General features: G+C 49.4%; 1 protein-coding gene across 3 annotated transcripts in view; it reads left to right on the forward strand.

The window, feature by feature from the left end:
• Nucleotides 1–26951, forward strand: part of Mras (muscle RAS oncogene homolog) — a 67673-nt gene that overhangs the window by 22865 nt on the left and 17857 nt on the right. For all 3 annotated transcript variants that reach the window (XM_045136523.1, XM_045136524.1, XM_045136522.1), the window contains exon 2: nt 10500–10710. In XM_045136523.1, the coding sequence (XP_044992458.1) occupies nt 10518–10710 (193 nt within the window). In that variant the 5' untranslated portion in view covers nt 10500–10517. The remainder of the gene's footprint in view (nt 1–10499; nt 10711–26951) is intronic.

The raw sequence follows: 26951 nt of genomic DNA on the forward strand, positions 1-26951 counted from the left end.
CCAAAGACTTGCCCGAGGTCACAGGCGTCTGATTCTATAGCTCTAGTTCCTTGGTCAGGAATTCCAGGGGAAGGACAGCCCTCTGCTGGGTAGGGAGCCGTGTCTGTGTAGGGTTATAAGCAGACGAGCTGAGGTGGGGTGGACGTGAGGTCTCAGAGCTGCCTGCTTCCCCTGCTTCTCTAGTCCACCGGTGGGGTCCATCTGCTGGGACCAGACCTGTGTCCTGGTCAGTAGTCTTTGCCTGAGTCAGGATCTGGGGTGTCAAGTCTCCTGTCCTCACCTACCCCACTCTTCCATGGGTGCCAGTGATCTGGCCTTGGTGACCTCCCAACTTTGCCACCACCTCCTTGACCGGCTCCTGCTCTGTCCCGACATTCCTGGACCTGCTGCCCCTGCCCTGGCCTGACTTCACACACACACACACACACACTCACCAGCACCACCAGCCACACACTGCCAGCCATGGGAGGATGCCCAGCATGGTGGGCTGCGGCAGTCAATGGAACTGTGTGGGTTCAGAACCTGGCACTACCCCTTTCTAGCTGTGTAATCTTCGAAAAGTTACTTTACTTTTCTGTGTCTCAGTTCTTTCCTTCTTCCTTCTGTCCATCCCTCCCTCTCTCCCTTTCTTCTTTCCTTCCTTCCAAGTCAGAGGACAATGTTCAGGTGTTGGTCTTTACCTTTTACCTCGTTTGACACAGGGTGTCTCACTGTGTACTGCTCAGCTCGCCACGCTAGCTGGCCCGTGAGCTTCTGGCAGATTCTCCTGCTTGTGCCCCATTTTGTCACAGTCATGCTAGGGTGACAGGTGCCTGCTGCAACATCCAGCCTTTACATCAGACCGAAGGAGGCTAACTTCTGCTCGCCATAAGTGCGTCATCCACTGAGCTAGCTCCACAGCCTGAGTCTCACGCTGCTGCTTCTTTTTTTTTTCCTCAGCTGAAAAAATGGTGTTAATCGAATCATTGACAGTGAAATGAGATACTGGCCACTATTCAGGGATGCAGAGTGCCTGGTGGTAGACGGCTGGCCCAGGCTTTGTCCATAGGCATCCCACACTTGGGGGAAAGACCCAGGTGTTAGCAGTTGTGACATAAGAATCTCCATGTGAAGGGTGAATAAATGCACTGTGACCCTCTCCTGTCTTGTTTCCCTTTGCCTGGGGCTCTAGCTCTTGACTGAGCCTTTCTGCCCAGCTGCCCATAAGCAGAGAAGATACTGGGAAAAGATGTTGGCAGAAAAGCAGGGGCTCATGGGTTACAGAAGACAGGTTGTAGACTCTTCCAAAGATGACCAAGGAGGCTACTGAACTTTCTCAAGGACAAGAACAGCCACAGAGTGGGGTGCTTGGGAGGGAACAAGAAGGGCAGTGAGCTAGATCTGGGATGAAAAATATGTTTACTGCCTGTGCCAGTCACCATATTTCTGGCTATCAAAAGCGCTGTGTTGAAAAGGATTCTAGAATAAGCAAGGAAGAGGCCCACGATCAGCCCGCGGCATCTGCCCCACTCTGGGAATGGGAGGAGCAGCCCCCGCACCACGCGCTTGCCATCTGGACTTGGTGTTTAAGGGTTTAGGTTACATTCACAGCCAGGTGGGTAGTTAACTCTCAGAAAGGAGGGGAGTACTATAGTGGGGGCTTCCTAAAGGAGGTGAGTGGTCCAGTGACAGTGTTGGTGTGAATTGGCACAGATGTGAAGCAAAGGGTGGGGTGGAGTCTTGGGGAGGGATGCCAAATGCCCTAGACCCCTTACCACTTCTGCATAACCTGGAAGTCAACAGCTCTGGGGACACTGCCCATTTCTGGGAATTGTGCAGAAGGGAAGGGCAGCTGATGGAATGCAGAGCCATTTCCTCCACATGGGTTGGGCCACTCCCCACAGTGTGTCCTCACCCCCTCAACCCTCACCGCCCCCCCAGCACTGGGCACACCCAGACATCACAGAGATTAGATTAGCTTCCTAGGACCGATCCAGTGTCATGTGAATTCACTCTCAAAGGAGATCTGTTCATAATGAATGTGTTCTCTTCTCCCAGTCTTACCTAGAAAACCGTGCAGCTTAACTGATGGGCTTGCAGGGAATCCTGAAAATAGAATAGAGAGGCAAAAGGACAGTGACGACCAAGCGTTTGTGGAAATTGGAGGCATCTTTGTGGGGAGGGCTCTGACCCACTGCCGGGACCTCCTAATACTCTGGCCTTACAGTCAGGACAGGCAGCCAGCCGGAGAACGCTCCACTGGGGCTGTGAATCATGATGACAGGTAAACTTGTGTGAGGCTGCCAGAGAACTGCCAGTCAATTGACAAAAGTCCAGGAGGCAACGTGGTGTGACACTTCCAAGAATAACCGTTGGCATCTGTCCAGTCTACAGTAGAGGTCCGCTAAAGGGTGGTGGTTGTGACTGCTGGCACCTGCTGTGGGCATCATGGGCTGTGGCCAGCGCTGTCAGGCACGGCTTTGTGGTGGTGCTTGGTGGGGTTGGGGAGCAGCCGTGAGCGCCACTTCTTTCACATGCGCTGCTCACTTGGAGCAGTGGAAAGTGGTCTGGGGCCATGACTTTAGGAAACAAGCTCTATAGAAGCCTGGGAACCTGGGAAGAAAGGGGAAAACTGCTGTTTTGGGGGGCAGGGATGCCGAGCTCACTACCATCTTAAGGCATTTGTATCTGTGACCACTTGGGTCTTCCCTTAGCTCCACCTGGCCATGTGGTGTGGAAGGGAGAGCAGGACACGGTGAATTTCCTGGTCAGTGCACACATGCCTTTGCTCAGGAACGCTCCATGTTATTTTCACTACGCTACAGCCTTATTCTCCTGTTGTTGTTTTTTTAATTTTTATTATTATTATTATTATTATTATTATTTTGGTTTTTAGTTGGGGAAATCCAGCTCCAAGAAGTTAAGAAGCTTGTCCCAAGTCACACAGGAAGTCCATATGAGCGGTGCAAACAGCCCGTGTAGTGGCCAACACGTGTAATCCCAGTACTCAGGAGGCTGAGGCAGATAAGTCAACATGAGCTCAAGGCCGGCCTGGCCTGTATAGTAAGTTCAGGACAGTGTGGTCTACAGACTAAGATATGTCCCAAAAACAAGTTGAAAAAAAAAAAAGCAGCATGATTGGAGCACAACCTACCTGGCTGTAGAGTCGAAGCTGTTACCCACTAGGCTGCCCCAACCAGGCAGTGGGCATGATCTCGTTGCCAGAAGGTTTAGAACCACCCACCATACTTTGAATTTGCTGAGTAGCAAGGTTATGTGGGGTTCCCCAGCCCACGCAAGTACTCTACTTGCTAGGGGTATGAACTGACCCCTTTTGAAGACTGGGCATTATGGCCCTACCTCTTGGCACAAAGGAGGGCAGAGTGGTGGGAGACTGTTGGGGCAGGACTGACTCATCACTTGTACACAGACAGCATGCCCCTGTGTGCTGCGCCCCTCCTGGGCCTGTGCCATGCAGGCGTGAGAGGCTGTGGCTCTTGGCCTCGTGTTGCTTATGATCTGCTTGGGGAGGTGATTTGGACATTTAGGGAACAACTTCTTGCAAGATGCCGGCATGCATGGGCTGGAGAGATGGCTCAGTGGTTAAGGCGCTTGCCTGAAAAGCCTAAGAACTCAGGTTTGATTCCCCAGTACCCACGTAAGCCAGATGCACAGGATACCGCATGCATCTGGAGTTTCAGTGGCTAGAGGCCTGAGCATGCCCATTCTCTCTCTCCCTCCCTCCCTCTCTCCTTCCCTCTCTCTCTTTATGTCTAACCTTCAAATAAATAAATAAATGAAAAGATGCTGGTGCTGACTATGGGCACAGAAAGAACAGAAACCAGACAACAACCAAACCAGCTTACTTCTCAATTTAAAGATGCCTGAGGTTTTTCTATACGTATCATTAAAATCATTGAAGAAGCAATATTGCCTGTTAGGCAGAAGTTTCCAGTATGAGCAATGGCTTAGGTTGCTGGGACAGCCTATGGGCTGGGCAGGGCTCTGGGAGCAGTGGTTGCCATAGGAACCAGCTCAGCTGCTTCCATTGCCAAATGGCTGTTGTTCCAAAAGTTGGTTTCTCCGTGGAGGGGGGCTGCCTGGAACCGCAGAGTCATTTCCCATGGAAACAATGCCTGAAATGATGGGTGATGTTCCCACACAGGCCTATTTCATCTGTACGTGACGGAGCTCAGGTGGCAGTGGAGCTTCTGATGAGGGGGGAGGAGGCGGCAGAGAGTCATGGAACATCAGCACGGCGCCATGAGAGGGAGAGAGAGAGAGAGAGAGAGAAACTGACTGCAAGTAGGATGTTCTCTTCTGGGAGAAGCATTTGGGCACATTCTCAGACTTGGGCATATTTAATACATTTTTTGAGGTAGGTTCTCTGTAGTCCAGGATATCCTGTAATCCTGTCTGGAATCCCAGGCTGCTCTTGAACTCTCAGCAATCTTCTTACCTCTGCCTCAAGTGCTGGGATTAAAGATGTGTGCCACCATGCCTGGCTTTAATACACTTTTGATTTCATGCTTAGAGCAATCCTGCTAAAACCGGTTCTCTTACTAACTCTACTTATAATAAAATATTGAGGCCATGGAAGGTAACATATCCAGTGTCCCTCATGTGGTCACTAGGACATCATCCACCACAGAAAATGAATAGGAAACTCTCGTATCAGGCTTACTTCATACCACCTCCCCACCTCAATCACACCATCCATGAATCACAGGAGTGAAGAGCCAACATTCTAGAATGATCTCTGAGGTCCCTCTAGCTGAGAAGGCTGAACAGGGGCAGGGTACTGTGAATGTAAGTAGTTTATTTCTTAACCAATAAGCCACTAATTTTCTCCTCATAAAATCCTTCTCATCATAGCCTGTGAACAGCTTTTAAGAATCTCTTCCTGTGCACCACACAAGACCAGCTTGTTTTGAAGAAGGCAAGAAGTGTTGTCATTTCAGCGACCCTTTCCATTTACCAAAACATCACTTGGTTCCAGGAATTTTCTGGGTGGGGACTGTGCCCCTCAGAATAACATTGCCCTTCTGAACTCAAAGCTCTATGGGCTCATTCTCCTGCCCCGGAAGCCTCCTCTTCTTTCAGTGTTACATTTGTCCCAGAGGAGTGTTATCTGAGGGACTGGACTGATCTCTTAGAGGTGGTCTCAGCTCCTAGCGGAGAGTTTCCCCTGTGTGCCGAGGCCAGCTTTGTGGCTAACAGGTGACCTGACTTGCTTTGAAAGGCCAGTGTTGAGCCCTGTTCATTCGGCCTGCTCCGTGCCAGGTTCTGAGGGACAAGGACAAATAAGATGTGGCCCCTGCCCTTGGGTGCACAATAAACTTACGCCAAAGGTTCTAAGCTTGATGGTGGCCTCTGAACGAGGGCTCTGAGGCTCCCGGGAGAGGGGGGAGGTTTTGTCTCCCTGGGAGGTGATTCCTGGGTCTGGGCTGACTTGGGAAGAGGTGTGTGACTACAAGGTGTACGAGGAGAACCGAGGTCATTTGGGGTACAGGTAGCGTGAGAGGCTGGTTCCTGGATGACTAGGGCCGCTGGTGAGAGGCGTTCAACCTCCAAAGAAGGAGTCTCCATTTGACTCATCAGCTGTGGGTGGTACAAAAACGGTTTCAACCTGATCTCGTGTGGTCTGTTCCACTGAAGCTCCGAGTATAACGAGATGTTGACTCGATGTGACTCTCTGTGGCCTGCGGAGCCTCAACCTTAAGATCAGGAGGCTGTAAGGAGGCCAGCCTCAACTGGCCATTTCTTACCTACCACTCCAGCAAGTGGAGGGCTGTTTACAGAACGTTTCCAGGAGATTTTGCTGTGTAGGCGCTGTCAGCTCTGACTCGGAGGTTCGGGTCATGTCCTCTTACTTTTGCTAGCGTGTGTCTTACCTTGCTTTCTTTTTTTTTTTTAATTTTATTTTTATTTATTTTTTACTTTATTTGAGTGGCCTTGAGCCACTGTGAACAAACTCCAGAAGCATGCACCACCTCATGCATCTGGTGTATGTGGGTCCTGGGGAATCAAATCTGGATCCTTTGGCTTTGTAGGCAAATGCCTTAACCACTAAGCCATCTCTCCAGCCCTTACCTTGCTTTCTTTCAAGAGGAGAATCAATGGATAGGTTTTTTTTTTTTTTTTTTTTTTTTTTTTTTTTAAAGAAATAATTAGTATGGATACATCATGTGTTGGAACCGTCCTGTTCCTCGTCCCCATTCTTTTCCATCCACGTAGTGCTACTTACTCATGTGGCTGCCAGCAGGGAGTGGAAAACTGCCTCTCTCACCAGCAAACCCACCTCAGCTCCAGCACACACCATTGTTCGCTGGGGCAAGAGCGGCGGTGGTTCATGAGGGGCAGTGACGCCGGGCTCTGCTGGCCTGAGAGGCAGAGGGGAGAAGCGGTTATCCCTTCCTGTCCCCATTTCCGTTGCTCTGCAACTCCCCCGTGGCCCCTCTGGGTGGTGGCTGGGCTGATGGAAGTGGCAGTTTATCTCCGTCTTTGTGGGGAAATGCAGAAACCAGCTTCTGGGGCTACAGCCAACCCAGGCCTTGCCCTGCTCCAGAGGAGCTAAAAGGAAAGAAACAACCATCTTCAGATGGCATGAACCTTGTATTCTGAGGAACGTTTTAATGTTGTCAGACTTTCTCAGCACACAAGTCTTTTACAGCCATCTCTTGGTATCCAAGGGACAATGGTTCCAACACTTTTGACAGGTACCAAAATCTGCAGGCGTTGGAGTCCCTAATATAAAATGACATAGTATTTGTATATAGTACTTTCCCACATATATGAAATAATGTCTACATTACTTAAATGCCCAGAGCAATATAAATGATATGTAAATGCTTTATTATTTATTAGTATTATTCCACTATTAAGTAATAGCGATTAAAAAATAAGTATGCATTAGTGAAAATACAATTTTTAAAAATATTTTTATTATTTATTTATTAGAGTATGTGAGAACAGGCGTGCCAGGTCCTCTAGCCACTGCACGCGAACCCCAGACGCATGCACCATCATGTGCATCTGGCTTATGTGGGACCTGGAGAATCGAACCTGGGTCCTTAGGCTTCTCAGGCAAGGGCCTTAACTGCTAAGCCATCTACCCAGCCCAAAGTACAATTTTTTACACATGCATGTGTGGTGTGTGTGATGTGTAGTATGTGTACCTGTTTGTGCAGATGAGTGTACCCCAGGTCTGTGTGCAGAGACCAGAGGAGGGTGTTGGTGTCCTCTTGTTGCTCATCTACATGTTACCTTTGGATGGGAGAGTCTCTCTTTCAACTTGGTGCTTCTGTCTGTCAGCAAATCCTAGTGATTCTCAGGTCTCCAGCCTTCAGCCATGAGGCCCTCATGCTTAATTAAGTGTCAAGCAGTAAGCACTCTTAACTTCTGAGCCATCGCCCTAGGTAGAGTCTCATTCTAGGCCAGGCTGACCAGGAACTCACTGTGCAGCCTAGGCTGGCCTCAAACTTATGGCCATCCTCCTACCTCAGCCTGCAGAGTTCTGGGATTAAGGGCATGTGCCACCATGCCCTTAATTAAAAAAATAAAAATAAAAAAAAAGATAAAAGAAGCTGGGCGTGGTGGCACATGCCTTTAATCCCAGCACTTGGGGGGCAGAGGCAGGAGGATGGCTGTGAGTTCGATAACAGCCTGAGACTCCATAGTGAACTCCATGTCAGTCCGAGGTAGAGTGAGAGCCTACCTTGAAAAACAAAACAAAAAAAAGAAAGAAGAAGATACAAAAAAGTTTTTTAATTAAAAAAATTTAAATGATTTAAAAAATAGTTTTATTTATTTATTTATTTATTGGCGAGAGAGAGAGAATGGGTGCACCAGGGCTTCCAGCCTCTGCAAGCGACCTCCAGACACATGCCCCCCCTTGTGCATCTGGCTTCCATGGGTCCTGGGGAATCGAACTTGGGTCCTTAAGGCTTTGCAGGCAAGCACCTTAATCGCTAAGCCATCCTCCATCCCCACAAATACAATTTTTAGAAATACTCTCAAATGATGGTTTATTGACTCTATAGATGCAAATCCCGTGGGCAAGGAGGGTGAACTGCACACGACTGTTGTGGAAGGTGGAGACACTGCGCAAATCAAAGTGTCCTGCTGTCCTCTGGTCCAGAGACAACCACCTCTCAAAGCTCTGGGGCTAGGCTCCACCCTGGGCATCTGCATTCATGTGTGGCTGCTTCCCCAGAAGGACCATACACATTTGCCATGAGAAAATCTAGTACTTTTCCTTCATGCATAATTTCAACTCTCTAGGTTTTTAAATTTTTTTAATTTTAAAATCATTATTATTATTGAGAAAGGTATTTGCTATGTAATACAGGATGGCTTGAAATCATGATCCTCCTGAATAACACACACACAACTTTTTTCTTTATCTTCCTCCCAACATTTAAAATCTTTCCACCCTTCCCCTACATTCTTTTTAAGAAAATATTTATATATTCATTTATTTATTTGAGAGAGAGAGAGAGGGGAGGGGAGGAGAGAAAGCATGCGCACACTAGGGCCTCTGTCCACTGCAAACAAACTCCAGACACATGCACCACCTTGTGAATCTGGCCTTACGTGGTTACTGGGGAATTGAACTCAGGTCAGGCTGTGCAGGCCAGAGCCTTAACCACTGAGCAGTCTCTCCAGCCCTTCCCCTCCATTCTTAACATCTTTGTATATTCCTTGTTTTTCTCCTTGGAATAAAATCTCATATGTGGCAAAGCTGTGAGTGAGTGTGTCCATTTCTAATTTATTTATGCCAGCATATTACCAGCCCAGCCTGAACAGATTTATACTCCCCCTGAATATAATAGCAAAAACGTATGTGCTTCCCCCATACTGGGGAAGTCCTAAATGTCAACATCTGACTTCAGAGACTATGAAGGATGATGGCCTGTGGCCTCATGCAAATCAGCCCGGCCACATAACCCCCATTTTGGCTAACGCCCCTTTCGTCAGAACGTACAGTTGAAGACTCTTGTATTGCTGAAGACAACAGTAATTATCTCCTCAGTGGACTCTGCGGTCTGATAGGAAAGGTCACTGTAGCTCAGAGAGATCAGTGGTCTTCCCAGCTAGCAGTGGCACGAGGGACCCCTGGTCCCTGGTCCTCCAGAGTACACTGCCTCTCCCCTGTGTGCAGGCCTAGATGTCCCTGATCCAGCCATGTCACAGGGCTGTGTTCTTTTCTTCTGCACTCCCTCAGTTTAGGATTGGTCTGCCAGCCCAAGACCTGGCTTCTGCCTGGCAGGGCCGTAGTGAGTGGCTTTTGTCCCTGCCAGTATCCTTAATTGTTCTTTAGGTATCTCCCCCCTTCCCTTCACCCAGTGTGTGACTCTGGTGCTGCCAGCCTCCTCCTAGAGACTGATGACACCCCACTGTGTTCCTTCCATGACCCCTGCAGGCCTCCCTTCCCCTGTCACTTTGTGACAGTATCTCCCGCAAGCACTTCCCCTGTCCGCTCTCGTCTCTTCACGCTCAGCCAGTTCCTGTGAAGGCCACACTCCTCTTCCGAGCCCCTGGCCCACATTTCCAGCTCCCGCCCATCACTTCAGCTCAGCAGCTCTGACTGTTCTTTGCCCTGGAGGGCGGCCCCGTGCTCTGCAGCATCCCTGGCTCCTGCTCACTAGGTGCCAATGATGTCCACTCAGTTTTGACAACTGAACTGTCTCCAGAAATCGAGATACCTGGGGACAGGGAAGAAAACTGCCTCTGACTGACTAAGAACCACCGTCTTAAGGAGACTTACCATCACAGAGCTCTACCTGATCCTTCCCCTCCTTTGTCTCAGCTTACACAGGGTGGGTGAGATGCCCTAACTCAGAGTGGGGAGGGGTCTTCCCCAACACAAATGTGCTACGCTCACAGGACCCCTTTTGCCTCAGCTCAACGGCCTCCGAGTTCCTGGGCATATAGCATCCCAATTGATAAGAGATGTCACAGTCGAGAAGAGTCAATGTGAAAGGTGAATCTTGTGTCATCCGTGCTCAGCCCAAAGCCCTGATGTTTCTCTGTGTCATTCTGGGGCAGCAGCTAGCGGTGGAGGGACTCCGTGGACATGTCTTTTAGAACTGGTATCTTAACACTGAGCCATCGAACCCATGAACACAGTAGCGCTTTCCATTTACTTAGGTCTTATTTTAGTTCGTCTCATCAATTTTTTTCATAGTTTTGAATGCATAGGTCTTTGTCAGTTTTCACATGTGCATCTGGTAGGGTATGTGTAAGACCCAGCATGGCATGTAGTTGGTGTTCAATAAATGATGGTGTAATAAATAAGTCATTTGAACACTGATTGGGTGGTAGGACCACCATAGATGACATACTTCTTGTTTCTGTATTTCTTCATATTTAAATCTGCTTTTCTTGGAGGGGGTAGGTAATTGTTGCTTTATAAAAGAATCAAACCCACAACTGTTTCCCCCCTAATGCAGAAAGAAGCCCCATGAAAATACCCCTAATGAAGCCCTCGCCTCATTTCCCATGTCTTTCTTCTGCAGGCCTGATCCATCGGAAACATGGCGACCAGCGCGGTTCCCAGTGACAATCTTCCCACGTACAAACTGGTGGTGGTGGGGGATGGAGGTGTGGGCAAGAGTGCCCTCACCATCCAGTTTTTCCAGAAGATCTTTGTGCCTGACTATGATCCAACCATTGAAGACTCCTACCTGAAACATACTGAGATTGACAATCAATGGGCCATCTTGGACGGTGAGATGTGGGGGATACCCCTATGTGGGGCGGGGCATTAGATGAAGAGGGTGAGGGAAATTTGAAAGACTTCAGTGGGGCCAAATGCCTTCCTGCTTGCCATTGTTATGGGGTAGTTGGGAAAAAGCAGTGTGTAGCTTCCAGGGAGAATTCTGAACAGGGATGGCCTTTGTAGAAGGCTTGAAGAATTTTGTGGAAACCCAACTGACATTGAGCAAAGAGGCAAGACCAGCTAGAATCATGCCAACTGAGGGATGTCGTGTTTGTTGTTACTTGATCAAGACCTCTGTGTTACCATTACAGATGTGGCTAACTGATGGAAAGGGGAAGAATTATTATTATTATTGGCTTTTCAAGGTAGGGTCTCACTCTAGCCTAGGCTGATTTGGGGTTCACTATGTAGTCTCAAGGTGGCCTTGAACTCATGGTTATCCTCCTACCTCTGCCTCCTGAGTGCTGGGATCAAAGGCGTGCACCACCACACCCCGCTGGGAAAAATTATTTCTTAATAAGCATAGATTATTTAGTAATTGTCCCTTTGTTCTTGTACCCATCTTATTGTATTTCTACTTTAGTTATAATTAGTAATTCTCAAAGTGTGGTAGCCAGGGAACTAACTAGAACTGCACATTCTTGGGCCCTTTCTGATTCTGAAACTCTGAGGTTGGGGCTCAACAGTGTGTTTTTTTTCATACCCTCCAGGCATGGCTGGTTAGAGACCTCTGCTCTAGACTAACTGATTCCTGGTGTCTGAATTTCTCTGCGAAACAAAGACCCATTAATCACAGAGTTGGTCTAGGAGGGGAGCTTTGAAATCTGCTGATGGATGAGTTCTCTATCAGATATGTCCTTTGCAAACATTTTTCCAGTCTGTAGCTTGTTTTTCATTCTTTTAACTGTTTCGTTCAATGACCAGAGTTCTTAAGGTTCATGAAGTCTAGTGTGTTTTTTTGTTGTTGTTTGGTTGGTTGATTGGTTTATTGAGGTAGGGTCTTGCCGAAGCCCAGGGACCTGGATGGAATTCACTATGTAGACTCAGGGTGGCCTTGAACCCATGGCGATCCTCCTACCTCTGCCTCTAGAATGCTGGAATTAAAGGTGTGCACCACCATGCCCGGCTTGAAGTCTAGTTTATTACTTTGTCCTTTTATAGATTGTGCTTCTGGTACTTTGCCTAAGAAATCTTTGCTTAACCTAAGGTCACAAGTTTTATTTTTTCTGTTTTCTCCTAGAAGTTCAATGATTTAGGCTGTGAAATTTAGGTTTGTTATCTACCCTGAGATAACTTTTGCATATGGCATGAGAGTGGAACAAACTTATTTTTCTGTACCTAGAAATGCAGTTGTTCTAACACTATTTATTGAAAAGATTGTCCTGTCTCCACCAAATTGCTTTGTCCCTCTGTTGAAAATCAGTTCTTCATATAATCTGTATCTTTGATCTGTTTGTCTGTTTTTAAAGACCAATAATACATGACCTTTATAATTTCAATTTTATAATAAATCTTGAACTCAAAATAAAAGAATAAATCCCAAACTTTGTTCTTTCTCAAAGGTGTTTTGGCTACTTTAAATCATGGGTATTTTCATATGAATTTTAGTTTCATTAAAATTCTTCATTTTGATTTGGGATTGTGTTAAATCTATAGATCAGCCAGGTGTGGTGGCACATGCCTTTAATCCCAGCATTCGGGAGGCAGAGGTAGGAGGATTGCCATGAGTTCGAGGCCACCCTGAGACTCCATAGTGAAATCCAGGTCAGCCTGGGCTAGAGTGAGACCCTACCTCAAAAAACCAAAAAATAAAAAAAATAAATAAATCTATAGATCAACGTGAAGGAATTGACTTTTGTTGTATATGTAGTGCTCAGTATTGAACCCTGAATATGGCATATGCTGGGCAAGTGTTCTACCCTGGGGCCACATCCCACTGTGCCATGACCAATACTCAGCCATCAACTCAGAAATGCCCACTCACTGAGGCCTTCTTCAGTTCTTCTCATCGTCATTGTTTGGTAATTTTGAATGTATACATATACATAATATAATATAAATATTATATATATAATTATAATCATATATATATATATTTCCAGGTGTAATTCTCCAGTACCCACATAAAGCCTGTTGCACAAAGGAGTACCTGCATCTGGAGTTCATTGGCAGTGGCAAAAGACTCTGGTGTATTCTCTCTCTCCCTGCTGTCTTCCCACAAATGAAGAATTAAATTTTTTTGTTTAGAATTTTTACATTTGTGGTTTTGGGGGATATTGGCCTGTATTTTTCTTATGTATTATCTGATTTTGGTATCAATGCAATGCTGGTCGTCTTACAGTGAGTTCTGAATTGTCCTCTTGTCAATTTTATAGATGAGTTTAAGTAGTAGTATTATCATTTCTTCCAAAAATGTTTAGTAGAACTCATTAACAAGCCTATCTCAACTTGGAGTTTTCTTTTTTTTTTTTTTTTAATTTATTTATTTGAGAGCGGCAGACACAGAGAGAAAGACAGATAGAGGGAGAGAAAGAGAATGGGCGCGCCAGGGCTTCCAGCCTCTGCAAACGAACTCCAGACGCGTGCGCCCCTTTGTGCATCTGGCTAACGTGGGTCCTGGGGAACCGAGCCTCGAACTGGGGTCCTTAGGCTTCACAGGCAAGCGCTTAACCACTAAGCCATCTCTCCAGCCCGGAGTTTTCTTTATTTAAAAAAAAAAATTATTTACAACCTCTGTACATGTAGACAATGTACTGTGATCATAGTCCCCACTCACCGTCCTCCCTTTCCCGCCTCATTAAGCTCTTCTCCACTAAATCCCTTCTTTCCAAGCTAGTCTCTCTTCTCCCTTAATGTCATCACTTTTCCCTCTGTTATGAGGTCTTGTGTAGGTAGTGTCAGCCCCTGTGAGGTCATGAGTGCCATGGCCACTTTGCATTAGCCTGAAGTTTTCTTTGGGAGAATTTTTTAAATTGAAAGAGAGAGAGAGGGAGAGAGAGAGTGTGTAGGCTGACCAGCAATACTCAACAGTTCTCCTGCCTCCACCCTCTTCAGCATTACAGGCATGGCCACACTGGGCTTCTTATGTGAGTGCTGGAGATTGCAATCAGGACTTCATATTTGCACAGCAAATTCCCTTACCACTGGGCCATCTCCTCAGGCTCATGATGTCTTCAATTACAAGTTGATGTCATTGATTTGAGACATTCTCAATATATTCATTTGGTGCCACGAAGCTCCCTTAACTAATCATATAGCTGTAGCCCACACATTTAAAATTTTCTATTTTTATTTGAAACAAAAGGAGAGGGAGAGAGACAGAATGGGCACACCAGGGCCTCTAGCCTACTGCAACAAACTCTAGATGCATGTGCCCCCTTGTGCATCTGGCTTACATGGGACCTGGAGAATTGAACCTGGTCCTTAGGCTTCACAGGCAAGTGCCTTAACTGCTAAGCCATCTCTCCAGCCCAGCCCACACATTTTAGTATGTTGTGTTTTCATTTTCATTCAGTTCGAATTCTTCCTAATTTCTCTTTAGACGTCTTCCTTGACCCATAGGTTATTTAGAAGTATATTACATAGTTTTCAAGTATCTAGGAGTTTGCTGGAGCTCTCCCTGTTCTTGTTCTCTAATTCCATTGTGTCAGAGAACATGCAGTGCACTATTTGAAGTCTTTAAAATGTATTAAGTCTTGTCTTAGTGCCCAGAACATAAATGTTCTGTGTACACATGGAAAGAGCTTGTATTCTGCTGTTGTTGGGTGCAGTGTTCAATGAGTGCCTCTCAGGTCACACTAGCCAATAATTTAAGTCTTCTTGGTCTTGGTTGGTTTTCCAAATCCTTTTTCTGTCAGCTATAGAGAGGAGTGCAGCATTTCAGAAAATAATTGAGGATGTCCTTTTTCTTTCCCTTCAGATCTATCAATTTTTGTTTCCTGGATTTTAGCACTGTTAAGCATGCAAATATTTATGACTGATCTATCCTCCTGATGACTTGTCCCTTTAATTATAATAAGGTGACTTTCATTATTCCTGTTTGTCCTCCCTGCATGGCAGCCTGGAACTTTGCATGGCTGTGAGCTGAGCCTTTGTAGCTCATCTCTCCAGGGATCCTCACCTTCCTTGTCTGTGTCGGATGTCCTGCGGAACATTGTCACATCGGTTTTGTTTGCTTTTGGTTGTCCAGCTGGAAAAGTAAATCTGGTCCCTGTTATTCCATCTTGATCAGAGGCAGAACCGAATTGTCACTTTAAAGAAATCAGCCTTGGGCTGGTGGAATGGCTCAGCGGGTAAGAGTGCTGGCTGCAAGCACGAGGGTCCGAGACTACCTGAGGTGATTTCCCTGGCATTCCCATCAACATCTGGGTATGGCTAATGCATGCTTCTAACCCCAGTCCTGCAGGGAACAGAGACTGGAGAATTACTGAGGATTGTGGGAAAACCACATCTCCACATTCAGAGAAACGCTCCATTTCAAGGAAATAAGTGGATGAGTGATTGGATAAGTATACCTGACATTCTCTGGCCTCCAAGTGCCTTTACGTACATGTGAATATACCACACACACACACACACCCCATCACCACCATCACCGGTATTCAATACTACATACTCAGAAGAATATAAAGAAAAATAAAAGGAAATGGAGCCTTGTTTACATACTAAAAAACAACACTGAACTTTGTACTTCAAGGGGATGAATATTATGGTGTGTGGATCATATCTCGGGCTTGTTGGCAGCCTCATCCTCTGTTCAGTTCCAGCAGATGCCAGGTGCATTTCCGCTTTGGGAACTCTGCACGGGCTCTCTTTCTGCATAGAAGGCTCTTCCTATAGGAACCCTTCATTAGGTCTCAGCTCCAATATCACTTCCCTGACTGAGCCTTATGCACTCGTATCAACCCACTCCTGCCATTTCTTTTCTTCTTTAATTTGTATTTGTTTATGAGAGAGACAGAGAATGAGAATATGGGTGTGCCAGGCCTTCAGCCATTGCAAACGAACTCCAGAGGCATGTGCCACCTTGTGCATCTGGCTTATGTGGGTACTAGGGAATCCAACCCTGGTCATTTGGCTTTGCAGGTAAGTGCCTTACCCACTAAGCCATCTCTCCAGCCCTACCCCTGCCATTTCTGTTGTTAAATATATTTTTAAACTTAAAAAAAATTATTTATTTATTTGAGAGAGAAAAAAAGAGAGGAGGGAGAGAGAGAATGGGCACGTCAGGGCTCCAGCCACTGCAAACAAACTCCAGATGCATGTGCTCCCTTTTGCATCTGGCCTACATGGGTCCTGGATAATCATACTGGGGCCCTTTGGCTTTGCAGGCAAACACCTTAACCGCTAAGCCATCGCTCCAGCCCCTCTGTTGGTAAATATTTGTGGAATGAGTCCATACATACTGTTCTAAACACTACATGGACACTAACACATTTGATGGACTGACTACATTATGTTCTTGTTTTCCTAACTCATATTGAAAATGTGTAACTACTCAAATCAAATTTTTATATTTATGTACTTTCTAAAACAATTTTATACATCACCCATTAGGATACATACACTTCAAGGTATACTGAATTAAATAGGGGTAAGAAAGTTTCTTTACTGTAGACCTAATAAAAATGTTTAATATACAAAGATGTATTAGAAGGATGTTTTGTCATTAGGATTTCCCAAAAGAGCCCCTTTTTTTCCACATCATTCAGGGCTGATTTCCACAGAAAACATTTATAAAGCTATTGCATAATACATGCAGAGAATAACACCCTGCCTGGTACACTTTGTAGCTCAGTCAATATTATTTCTGCTTGCAGCCACATGAGCTTCTCTAATGTTTTTCTAAGTAATTTTGGACATTTGGTTCTCAGAAAAAAGGCTTCCTCAAGGATGCTGTTTTGATTTTATGATCATGTTCTTAGCAGTACTTGCAGACAGGGGAGACATGGCCATGGCGTCTCTGTAGAGGCATGAATTTGCAAAACCAGGTCTAACTTAGCTTAGGGCACTGCCCACCCATACCTTCTCAAGAGTAGATAATGGATGCCAAGACTAGTTCATCCTACTGAATAAGGTCCTCTATTATGAAAGGAAGGTGAGCTGGGTGTGGTGGTGCACGCCTTTAATCCCAGCACTCAGGAGGCAGAGGTAAGTGGATTGCTGTGAGTTCAGGGCCACCCTGAGACTACACGGTGAATTTCAGGTCAGCCTGGGCCACAGCAAGGTCCTATTTCAACCCCCCCCCAAAAAAAAAGAAGGAAGGAAGGTAGGTGGGCTGGAGAGATGCCTCAGTGTTTAAGGGTGTTTCCTGCTCAATCAAAAGTTCGAATCTCCAGAACCCACATAAATACCTAGGCATGGCCACATGGGCCTGGAACGCCAGGCGTACAGTAGAGCAGAGAGCTCATGAGTCGCAGAAGCTCATGGAAAAAAGCAACGTCTGGTATCAGTAAGAGACTCTTGCTCAAAAGAATGGACAGAAATGCTGTGCTTGGGCAACACACAGGGAAGGTGAGTGCACGGGGCTGCCTCCCACGCACAACCCTCCTACACACGAGCCGAAAAAAGATGAAGGCTTAAAACATTTCGGCTAAGTGTGGCCTTTAAAAGGGGCCCCACACTTCAGGAACTCTAATCAAAGGCTAGTTATATTTAGACCTGAGTATAACCCTGAATCTTTCAGGGCCCATCCTTTTTCCAAGGCGATTTGCATTTGTGGGGTGGCCAAGGCATTCTTTGGGTATCCCATGCCCTGAGGTTCTGCCTCCCTCCTGGCCACTATCTAAGGAGGTGCCAAGGCTAGAGGTAGGTGTCCTCAGTTGTCCCACACTCATGGGTTCTCTTCTTTCAAACCCAGGAAGGGTAAAGCATGGTGACATGATGTGGTGGTGGTGGTGGAAGGGACTATGGTTAGGAAGAGCAGGACAGTTATCCCAGTGGTAATGACATCCCTGGTCTTACGTTACTGCATTGAAGGTCCGTGCTCAGCACTTTGAATACACTCCCTTCAATTCCTTTTTTTTATATTTCTCTCTCTCTCTCTCGTGTGTGTGTGTGTGTGTGTGTGTGTGTGTGTGTGTGTGTGTGTGTGTAAGTGTGGGTACAGGTGTGATACTGTGTATATTTGGAGGTCAGAAGATACCTTTTGGGTCCATCTCATTTGAGACAGGGTTTATGGCTCTGGATTCTCACCCTATTTTCTCTACTCTGCTGGTCTGTCTTGGCCTCCATCTTGCCCTCACCAGTAGCACCAATCTTCTGGGATAACAGAAGCCCACCACAGCTGCTGGCTTTTTAAAAATACATTTATTTATTTATTAAGTTGCAAGCAGACAGGGAGGCAGAGAGAAAGAGAGAGAGAGTGTGTGTTAGTGTGAATTAGTAAGGGCACACCAGGGCCTCTTGACACTACAAATGCATATGCATGTGCCACGTCGTGCATGTGGCTTTACATGAGTACTGGGGAATTGAACCCATCCAGCAGGCTTGTCAAGCGAGTGTCTTTACCTACTGAGCCAACTCTTCAGCCTAGACTTGGCTAATGATGTGGGGCCTGGGGGTCGAACTTGAGAACTCCAGCTTGAGTGGTGAGTACATTATCTACTAACCCATTCCCCACCCTCCCTTTAATTCTTTCACATCTCGTTGTATGTCTGCTGTCTTCACCCCTGTGTTGTAGATGGAAACAGCGACGCTGAATCTTGTGCTTCGAATCTGAATGTGGCTCCATCCCCGCCAGGCTCACGGGCTGAATGCTTGGTCTCGGCTAGTGGCGCTGTTTCAGGAGGCGGGGAACTCTTAGGAGGTCGGGCCCAGTGGGAAGAAGTAGGTCACTGGGAACACGCTTTGAAGGTTATACCTGGTCTGCATTTCCTTTCTTTTTAAAAAAAATTATTATTTATTTATTAGAGACAAAGGGAGAGACAGGTAGGGTTGGCACGCCAGAGCCTCTACCCACTGCAAAAGAACTCCAGATGTATGTGCCACCATGTGCGTCTGGCTTACATGGGACCTGGAGAAATGAACCAGGGTGCTTAGGATTCATTGGCATGTGCCATAGCCACTAAGCCATCTCTCCAGCCCTCAATTTCCTTTCTTGCTTTCTGCTTCTTGTCTGGGATGTGAATAGTCTCATCCTCCACACATTCCTGCCACCGTGTTGTTCAGCGTCACCAAGGCCTTGTTGAGTCTCTGAAATTATGAACCAAAACCAATCGTTGTACGTTTTAAGTTAGTTTTCTCAGTTATTTGGTCACAGCAGTGATATAACTGACCGGCATGTTGAGTTTCAGACAGCCAGCACTGGGATTGAACTCCCTTTGTCCCTCACACACTGCAGAACTGGTTGGGTAGAACATTTTTCTTTAATGTGATAGCCACTCCCAGTGTCCCTTGAGAATGGGGGCTGAATTCCCAGGGGGAAGGCATGCAGCTGAACTGTCAAGATTCTAGCTGGTTCCCAGCCCTTCTTCCTGAGTTCCTGCCCATGTGCCCGGGGTTCAGTGCTGGGGACGTCTCCTCAGCATGGTCTAGCCCACCCTCTGCCGTGGGGTTGGTCGCCACAGCGTGTGCCCCTCCTCCTTCTCTGGCTCTCTCTTCTGGTCTCAGCCTTTGGACTCCGTCCCCCCTCAGTCTGGCTGACAGCTGTGTGGCTCCCGTCATCCCCGTTCTGTCACTTCGTGAATTGGGAACTCCTAAACCCTCAGCAAAGTCTTCGTGTTTTATGTTCAGGGACTTGTATCGTTATGGTAAATATATATAGGGTAGAATCTAGCACCGAAGCCATGATTGTGTTCAGTTCCATGTCATTCAGCATATGCGCCTAGTTCTGCACCCACATCCACTTCCAGAACCTTCTCATCTTCCCCAGCAGAAACTCTGCATTCATGAAACACCGATTCCTCCATTCTCCACTTAGTCCTTCACAGCCACCATTCCACGTGCCACCTCGATTACTTTGGTGACCCTAGATGCCTTATAACACATGCTAGGGATGATTGCCATCATCAAGATTTGTCCCTTCAAGACTGGCTTATTTTACTCGACACACAATCTTTAAGTTCCACCCCTGTTGTGGTCTATGTCTGAACTTCCTTCCTTTTGATACATTCTTATTTATTTATTTGCAGAGAGACAGACAGACAGACAAAGAATGGGCAAGTGAGGTCGTCGTCTTACTGCAAATAAATTCCAGGTGCATACACCACCTTGTGCATCTGGTTTTACATGGGTACTAGAAACTGAACCCAGTTTGACAGGCTTTATAAGCAAGTGCCTTTAACCACTGAGCCGTCTTACCAGCCCTGACTCTCCTCCTTTTACCACCTTCCATTTTATTTATGTACCACGTGTTCAGTGTCTTTGCCTCTACTGATAGACATCTGATTGGTTTGCTTCATTTGGCTATTGTGAATGGTGCTGTTAGGCATGCAATTTAGAAATCTCTCTTTGGGCTCTGGCATTTACCTCTCTTGTCTTAGAGATGGTATGTGCCGCTGGATCTGGGCTAGGGATGGGGGGCTACTGAGCTCATGCTGTCAGTCAACCTAGGAGGCCAAAGTGCAGATGGGGATGTGACTTGCCTGGAGGCACCCTGGCCAGTGGTGGAACCAGGCCCCAGTCTCCTGACCCTATCAAGCAGGCTCTCATCCGCTCACACTGACTCCTTCAGCCCAAGCTTCGGTCACACACACTGCTGTCCACTTACAAGAGAAGCAAGCATTTCTGGCCTGCCTTCCTCACGGGGTTCCAAGCCTACCTTCCACCCAGCCGGCCTCTGGAGCTGGAGCCTGGCTTCCTTCAGCAAAGAATAGCAGTGGGCTGTTCTCCAGACTCCTCTTCCCACCCAGGAGCTCTCAGGCCCATCCCCACAGCCTCTAGTCCCCTGTCTCCCCAGCAAGGCTTCAGTCTTCGCCAAGAGCTAAAGCCTGGCTATCCTCTGGCACCCTCAGAAGCAGGGATATTTCCACCCTGGCTTCTGCCCAAACCTAGACACAAGTGCTCTTGTCTTCTGTGAGGGGCCTGGACCTAGCTTTTCCCTGAACACTTGAGCCTACATTCTTTCTGGGGACTAGGAGGAGAGGGGGCATTGGAAGGCCAGAGAGGAACTAGAACGTTTATTGAAGCTTTTTCTGAGTTCAGCCTTTACCCGCTGGTCATTTGTGCTGAGCAGCTCTCAGGTCAACATCAGAACGAACACTTCCATAGCCGGGCGTGGTGGCGCACCCCAGCACCCGGGAGCCAGAGGTAGGAGGATCACCATGAGTTCAACTGCACCCTGAGACTACATAGTGAATTCCAGGTCAGCCTGGACTAGACTAGAGTGAAACTCTACCTTAAAAAGAAAAAAGTAAAGAATGAACACTTCCCAATGACCCAAACTGAGAATGGGGTACAGGCAGAGTTGGTCCGTCCCTCTGCCCCTTGTCCCCTCTCCCACACACTTGCATGTGGGCCGCCTGAGGACTTTCCCCCTCTTTCCCTGTGGGAGTGAGCGTGGCTGCTGGCCTGAGGTGACGAGTCCAGCCTTGCAGACCTGCGTCTGGTCCTGTCTTCTGGCTGTGTAAGCTGGTGGACAATTCCAGTAACCTGGAGCCCGCTGTTTCCCAGAGTGGCAGGGGCGGGGCTTGCTGGTGGACCCCACCCCCACCCCCACAGGGGGATTTCCTGACAAGCCTCTCACTGGTACTGGGCACTCAGGACTCTGTCAGCAGCTGCTACTGACCAGACTTCTTGCTGACTACAGCCCATGCCAAGGGCTTTGTAAGGATGCCTTCTTTAAATCCTTAATGCTTGTGCTATGGTGAGAACAATGGGACACAAGGAAGTAAAGGGCGAGACGAACTCACCTTACTGCCCACATAGCGTCTGTCGGTGGGCACTAGGTCAGCCAGCCAAGGTGAGAACAGTCTACCCCTCTGTACCTTCGAAAACTGCGGCTCTACCCACCCTACGCCTGAGGATGTGGGAGCCCATACCTCCTTCCCTAGCACCTGCCCAGCAGCCCGTCTGGGTCCCTGGAAGTGGGGGAACTGCGACTCAGAGATGAAGTAGCATGTTCTAGCCCACACAGCTCATTTCAGCCCTATTCCCCTTGCCCCCAGAGCCAGGGCTCTCAGTCCTGTTCTGTGCCCACCTTCGCCCGGGACCGAAGGACCTGCCACCTGCCGCTGGCCTGAGTTAGCTTATGAGGCCCAGACTCACGGCTGAGATGTGCGCGGAGGGGTGTGGCTACCCCTGAGTTTTTGGCAAGGCCGAGAGAGAGACTTCCCAGCTTGTCTGCCTGCTGCGCTCCCGATGCTGTTCCCCTCCTACACCAGCAGACAGGTCCAGCTCTGCAGTAAGTGTGGAGCTGAGCTCTGATTTTAGAGCTTCATATTAAAAGTCTGCTCAGGCATATGGTCAGTTTGGCCAAACACTGAGGGACAAGTCAGTTGGAGGTCTCACCTACCTGCCCTTCAGTTGGCTGATCCCTACCAGCTCTGGGCCACAGAGTTGCCTCTGGTTAGCGTGTGTTCACCAGCCCATGTCTAGGCCAGGCCCTTCGGGCAGAGTGAGCCTCTGGGAAAGACCTTGTCCTCTCCTGGATGGGTTCTGTATCCACACAGAAGATGTTTCACAGTTGTTGCAAAGAATAAGTGAAGTGACACAAATTGGCAACTTCTCTAGGCATCAGACTCTGTCCTTTGCCCACGATTGTGCCTCTGATCCAAGCATTGTGATAAAATATCTGATATAAAGAGATTAACAGAGGGAAGATGTCATCCTTTCAAATACTTTAGTCAATGGTCATTTGGCTGTTCCTAGGGAATGTAGAGAACATATGGCAGAGCAGAGCTGTCACTTTACAGTGGACGGGAGGCAGAGCCAGTGTTGGGATGAGCCGTGACCTCACAGTGGACGGGAGGCAGAGCCAGTGTTGGGATGAGCCGTGACCCCACAGTGGACGGGAGGCAGAGCCAGTGTTGGGATGAGTAGTGACCTCACAGTGGACGGGAGGCAGAGCCAGTGGCGGGATGAGCCGTGACCTCACAGTGGACGGGAGGCAGAGCCAGTGGCGGGATGAGTAGTGACCTCACAGTGGACGGGAGGCAGAGCCAGTGTTGGGATGAGCCGTGACCTCACAGTGGACGGGAGGCAGATCCAGTGGTGGGATGAGCTGTGACCTCACAGTGGACGGGAGGCAGAGCCAGTGTTGGGATGAGTAGTGACCTCACAGTGGACGGGAGGCAGAGCCAGTGTTGGGATGAGCAGTGACCTCACAGTGGACGGGAGGCAGAGCCAGTGGCGGGATGAGCCGTGACCTCACAGTGGACGGGAGGCAGAGCCAGTGTTGGGATGAGTAGTGACCTCACAGTGGACGGGAGGCAGAGCCAGTGGCGGGATGAGCCGTGACCTCACAGTGGACGGGAGGCAGAGCCAGTGGCGGGATGAGCCGTGACCTCACAGTGGACGGGAGGCAGATCCAGTGTTGGGATGAGTAGTGACCTCACAGTGGACGGGAGGCAGAGCCAGTGTTGGGATGAGCCGTGACCTCACAGTGGACGGGAGGCAGAGCCAGTGGCGGGATGAGCCGTGACCTCACAGTGGACGGGAGGCAGAGCCAGTGGCGGGATGAGCCGTGACCTCACAGTGGACGGGAGGCAGATCCAGTGTTGGGATGAGCCGTGACCTCACAGTGGACGGGAGGCAGAGCCAGTGTTGGGATGAGCTGTGACCTCACAGTGGACGGGAGGCAGAGCCAGTGGCGGGATGAGCCGTGACCTCACAGTGGACGGGAGGCAGAGCCAGTGTTGGGATGAGTAGTGACCTCACAGTGGACGGGAGGCAGAGCCAGTGTTGGGATGAGCAGTGACCTCACAGTGGACGGGAGGCAGAGCCAGTGGCGGGATGAGCCGTGACCTCACAGTGGACGGGAGGCAGAGCCAGTGGCGGGATGAGCCGTGACCTCACAGTGGACGGGAGGCAGAGCCAGTGGCGGGATGAGCCGTGACCTCACAGTGGACGGGAGGCAGAGCCAGTGTTGGGATGAGTAGTGACCTCACAGTGGACGGGAGGCAGAGCCAGTGTTGGGATGAGCCGTGACCTCACAGTGGACGGGAGGCAGAGCCAGTGGCGGGATGAGCCGTGACCTCACAGTGGACGGGAGGCAGAGCCAGTGGCGGGATGAGCCGTGACCTCACAGTGGACGGGAGGCAGAGCCAGTGGCGGGATGAGCCGTGACCTCACAGTGGACGGGAGGCAGAGCCAGTGTTGGGATGAGTAGTGACCTCACAGTGGACGGGAGGCAGAGCCAGTGTTGGGATGAGCCGTGACCTCACAGTGGACGGGAGGCAGAGCCAGTGGCGGGATGAGCCGTGACCTCACAGTGGACGGGAGGCAGAGCCAGTGGCGGGATGAGCCGTGACCTCACAGTGGACGGGAGGCAGATCCAGTGTTGGGATGAGCCGTGACCTCACAGTGGACGGGAGGCAGAGCCAGTGTTGGGATGAGCTGTGACCTCACAGTGGACGGGAGGCAGAGCCAGTGGCGGGATGAGCCGTGACCTCACAGTGGACGGGAGGCAGAGCCAGTGTTGGGATGAGTAGTGACCTCACAGTGGACGGGAGGCAGAGCCAGTGTTGGGATGAGCAGTGACCTCACAGTGGACGGGAGGCAGAGCCAGTGTTGGGATGAGCTGTGACCTCACAGTGGACGGGAGGCAGAGCCAGTGTTGGGATGAGTAGTGACCTCACAGTGGACGGGAGGCAGATCCAGTGTTGGGATGAGCTGTGACCTCACAGTGGACGGGAGGCAGAGCCAGTGGCGGGATGAGCCGTGACCTCACAGTGGACGGGAGGCAGAGCCAGTGGCGGGATGAGCCGTGACCTCACAGTGGACGGGAGGCAGAGCCAGTGTTGGGATGAGTAGTGACCTCACAGTGGACGGGAGGCAGAGCCAGTGTTGGGATGAGCAGTGACCTCACAGTGGACGGGAGGCAGAGCCAGTGTTGGGATGAGCCGTGTCCTGACAGTGGACGGGAGGCAGATCCAGTGTTGGGATGAGCCGTGACCTCACAGTGGACGGGAGGCAGAGCCAGTGTTGGGATGAGCCGTGACCTCACAGTGGACGGGAGGCAGAGCCAGTGTTGGGATGAGTAGTGACCTCACAGTGGACGGGAGGCAGAGCCAGTGTTGGGATGAGTAGTGACCTCACAGTGGATGGGAGGCAGAGCCAGTGTTGGGATGAGCCGTGACCTCACAGTGGACGGGAGGCAGAGCCAGTGTTGGGATGAGTAGTGACCTCACAGTGGACGGGAGGCAGATCCAGTGTTGGGATGAGTAGTGACCTCACAGTGGACGGGAGGCAGAGCCAGTGGTGGGATGAGCCGTGACCTCACAGTGGACGGGAGGCAGAGCCAGTGTTGGGATGAGTAGTGACCTCACAGTGGACGGGAGGCAGAGCCAGTGTTGGGATGAGCCGTGACCTCACAGTGGACGGGAGGCAGAGCCAGTGTTGGGATGAGTAGTGACCTCACAGTGGACGGGAGGCAGATCCAGTGTTGGGATGAGCCGTGACCTCACAGTGGACGGGAGGCAGAGCCAGTGTTGGGATGAGCCGTGACCTCACAGTGGACGGGAGGCAGATCCAGTGTTGGGATGAGTAGTGACCTCACAGTGGACGGGAGGCAGAGCCAGTGTTGGGATGAGCCGTGACCTCACAGTGGACGGGAGGTAGAGCCAGTGTTGGGATGAGCCGTGACCTCACAGTGGACGGGAGGCAGAGCCAGTGTTGGGATGAGCCGTGACCTCACAGTGGACGGGAGGCAGATCCAGTGTTGGGATGAGTAGTGACCTCACAGTGGACGGGAGGCAGAGCCAGTGTTGGGATGAGTAGTGACCTCACAGTGGATGGGAGGCAGAGCCAGTGTTGGGATGAGTAGTGACCTCATAGTGGACGGGAGGCAGATCCAGTGTTGGGATGAGCCGTGACCTCACAGTGGATGGGAGGCAGATCCAGTGTTGGGCTGAGCCGTGACCTCACAGTGGACGGGAGGCAGAGCCAGTGGCGGGATGAGCCGTGTCCTGACAGAGGACGGGAGGCAGATCCAGTGTTGGGATGAGCCGTGTCCTGACAGTGGACGGGAGGCAGAGCCAGTGTTGGGATGAGTAGTGACCTCATAGTGGACGGGAGGCAGATCCAGTGTTGGGATGAGCCGTGACCTCACAGTGGACGGGAGGCAGAGCCAGTGGCGGGATGAGCCGTGTCCTGACAGTGGACGGGAGGCAGATCCAGTGTTGGGATGAGCCGTGACCTCACAGTGGACGGGAGGCAGAACCAGTGTTGGGATGAGTAGTGACCTCACAGTGGACGGGAGGCAGAGCCAGTGTTGGGATGAGTAGTGACCTCACAGTGGACGGGAGGCAGAACCAGTGTTGGGATGAGTAGTGACCTCACAGTGGACGGGAGGCAGAGCCAGTGTTGGGATGAGTAGTGACCTCACAGTGGACGGGAGGCAGATCCAGTGTTGGGATGAGTAGTGACCTCACAGTGGACGGGAGGCAGAGCCAGTGTTGGGATGAGCTGTGACCTCACAGTGGACGGGAGGCAGATCCAGTGTTGGGATGAGTAGTGACCTCACAGTGGACGGGAGGCAGAGCCAGTGTTGGGATGAGCTGTGACCTCACAGTGGACGGGAGGCAGATCCAGTGTTGGGATGAGTAGTGACCTCACAGTGGACGGGAGGCAGAGCCAGTGTTGGGATGAGTAGTGACCTCACAGTGGACGGGAGGCAGATCCAGTGTTGGGATGAGTAGTGACCTTCTGCCTCCAACCAAGATGCAACCCCTACTTTCCACCTCTCCCAATTAATCCATTATCAAGTCAGTATCCTTATGATTAGATCATGTCTCAAAAGATTGGCTTCACCAGTTGTCAACCACCCTGTGTTACATGAGCCTGTGGGGGAATAATTTATATCCAAACTATAAAAGCATCTTTTAGGGACCAATTATTGCCAGTTGGGCAAGTGAAGGGACAAAGCACTCTCTAAGGATCTTGCTACAGAGTAAGCCCCAGTACTAAGTGTTGCTACAATTGCTCAAACAAATTATTCTTGGGGGGAGGGGAGTGGCTGGAGAGATTGCTTAGTGGTAAAGGCACTTGTCCATAAAGCCTAAAGACCTGGGTTTGATTCCCCAGTATCCACATAAAGCCAGATGCACTGGAGTTTGTAGTGGCTGGAGGCCCTGGAGCAGCCATCGTCCCT

Source organism: Jaculus jaculus, chromosome 17 (genome assembly GCF_020740685.1).
Source record: "Jaculus jaculus isolate mJacJac1 chromosome 17, mJacJac1.mat.Y.cur, whole genome shotgun sequence".
NCBI lineage: Eukaryota > Metazoa > Chordata > Mammalia > Rodentia > Dipodidae > Jaculus > Jaculus jaculus.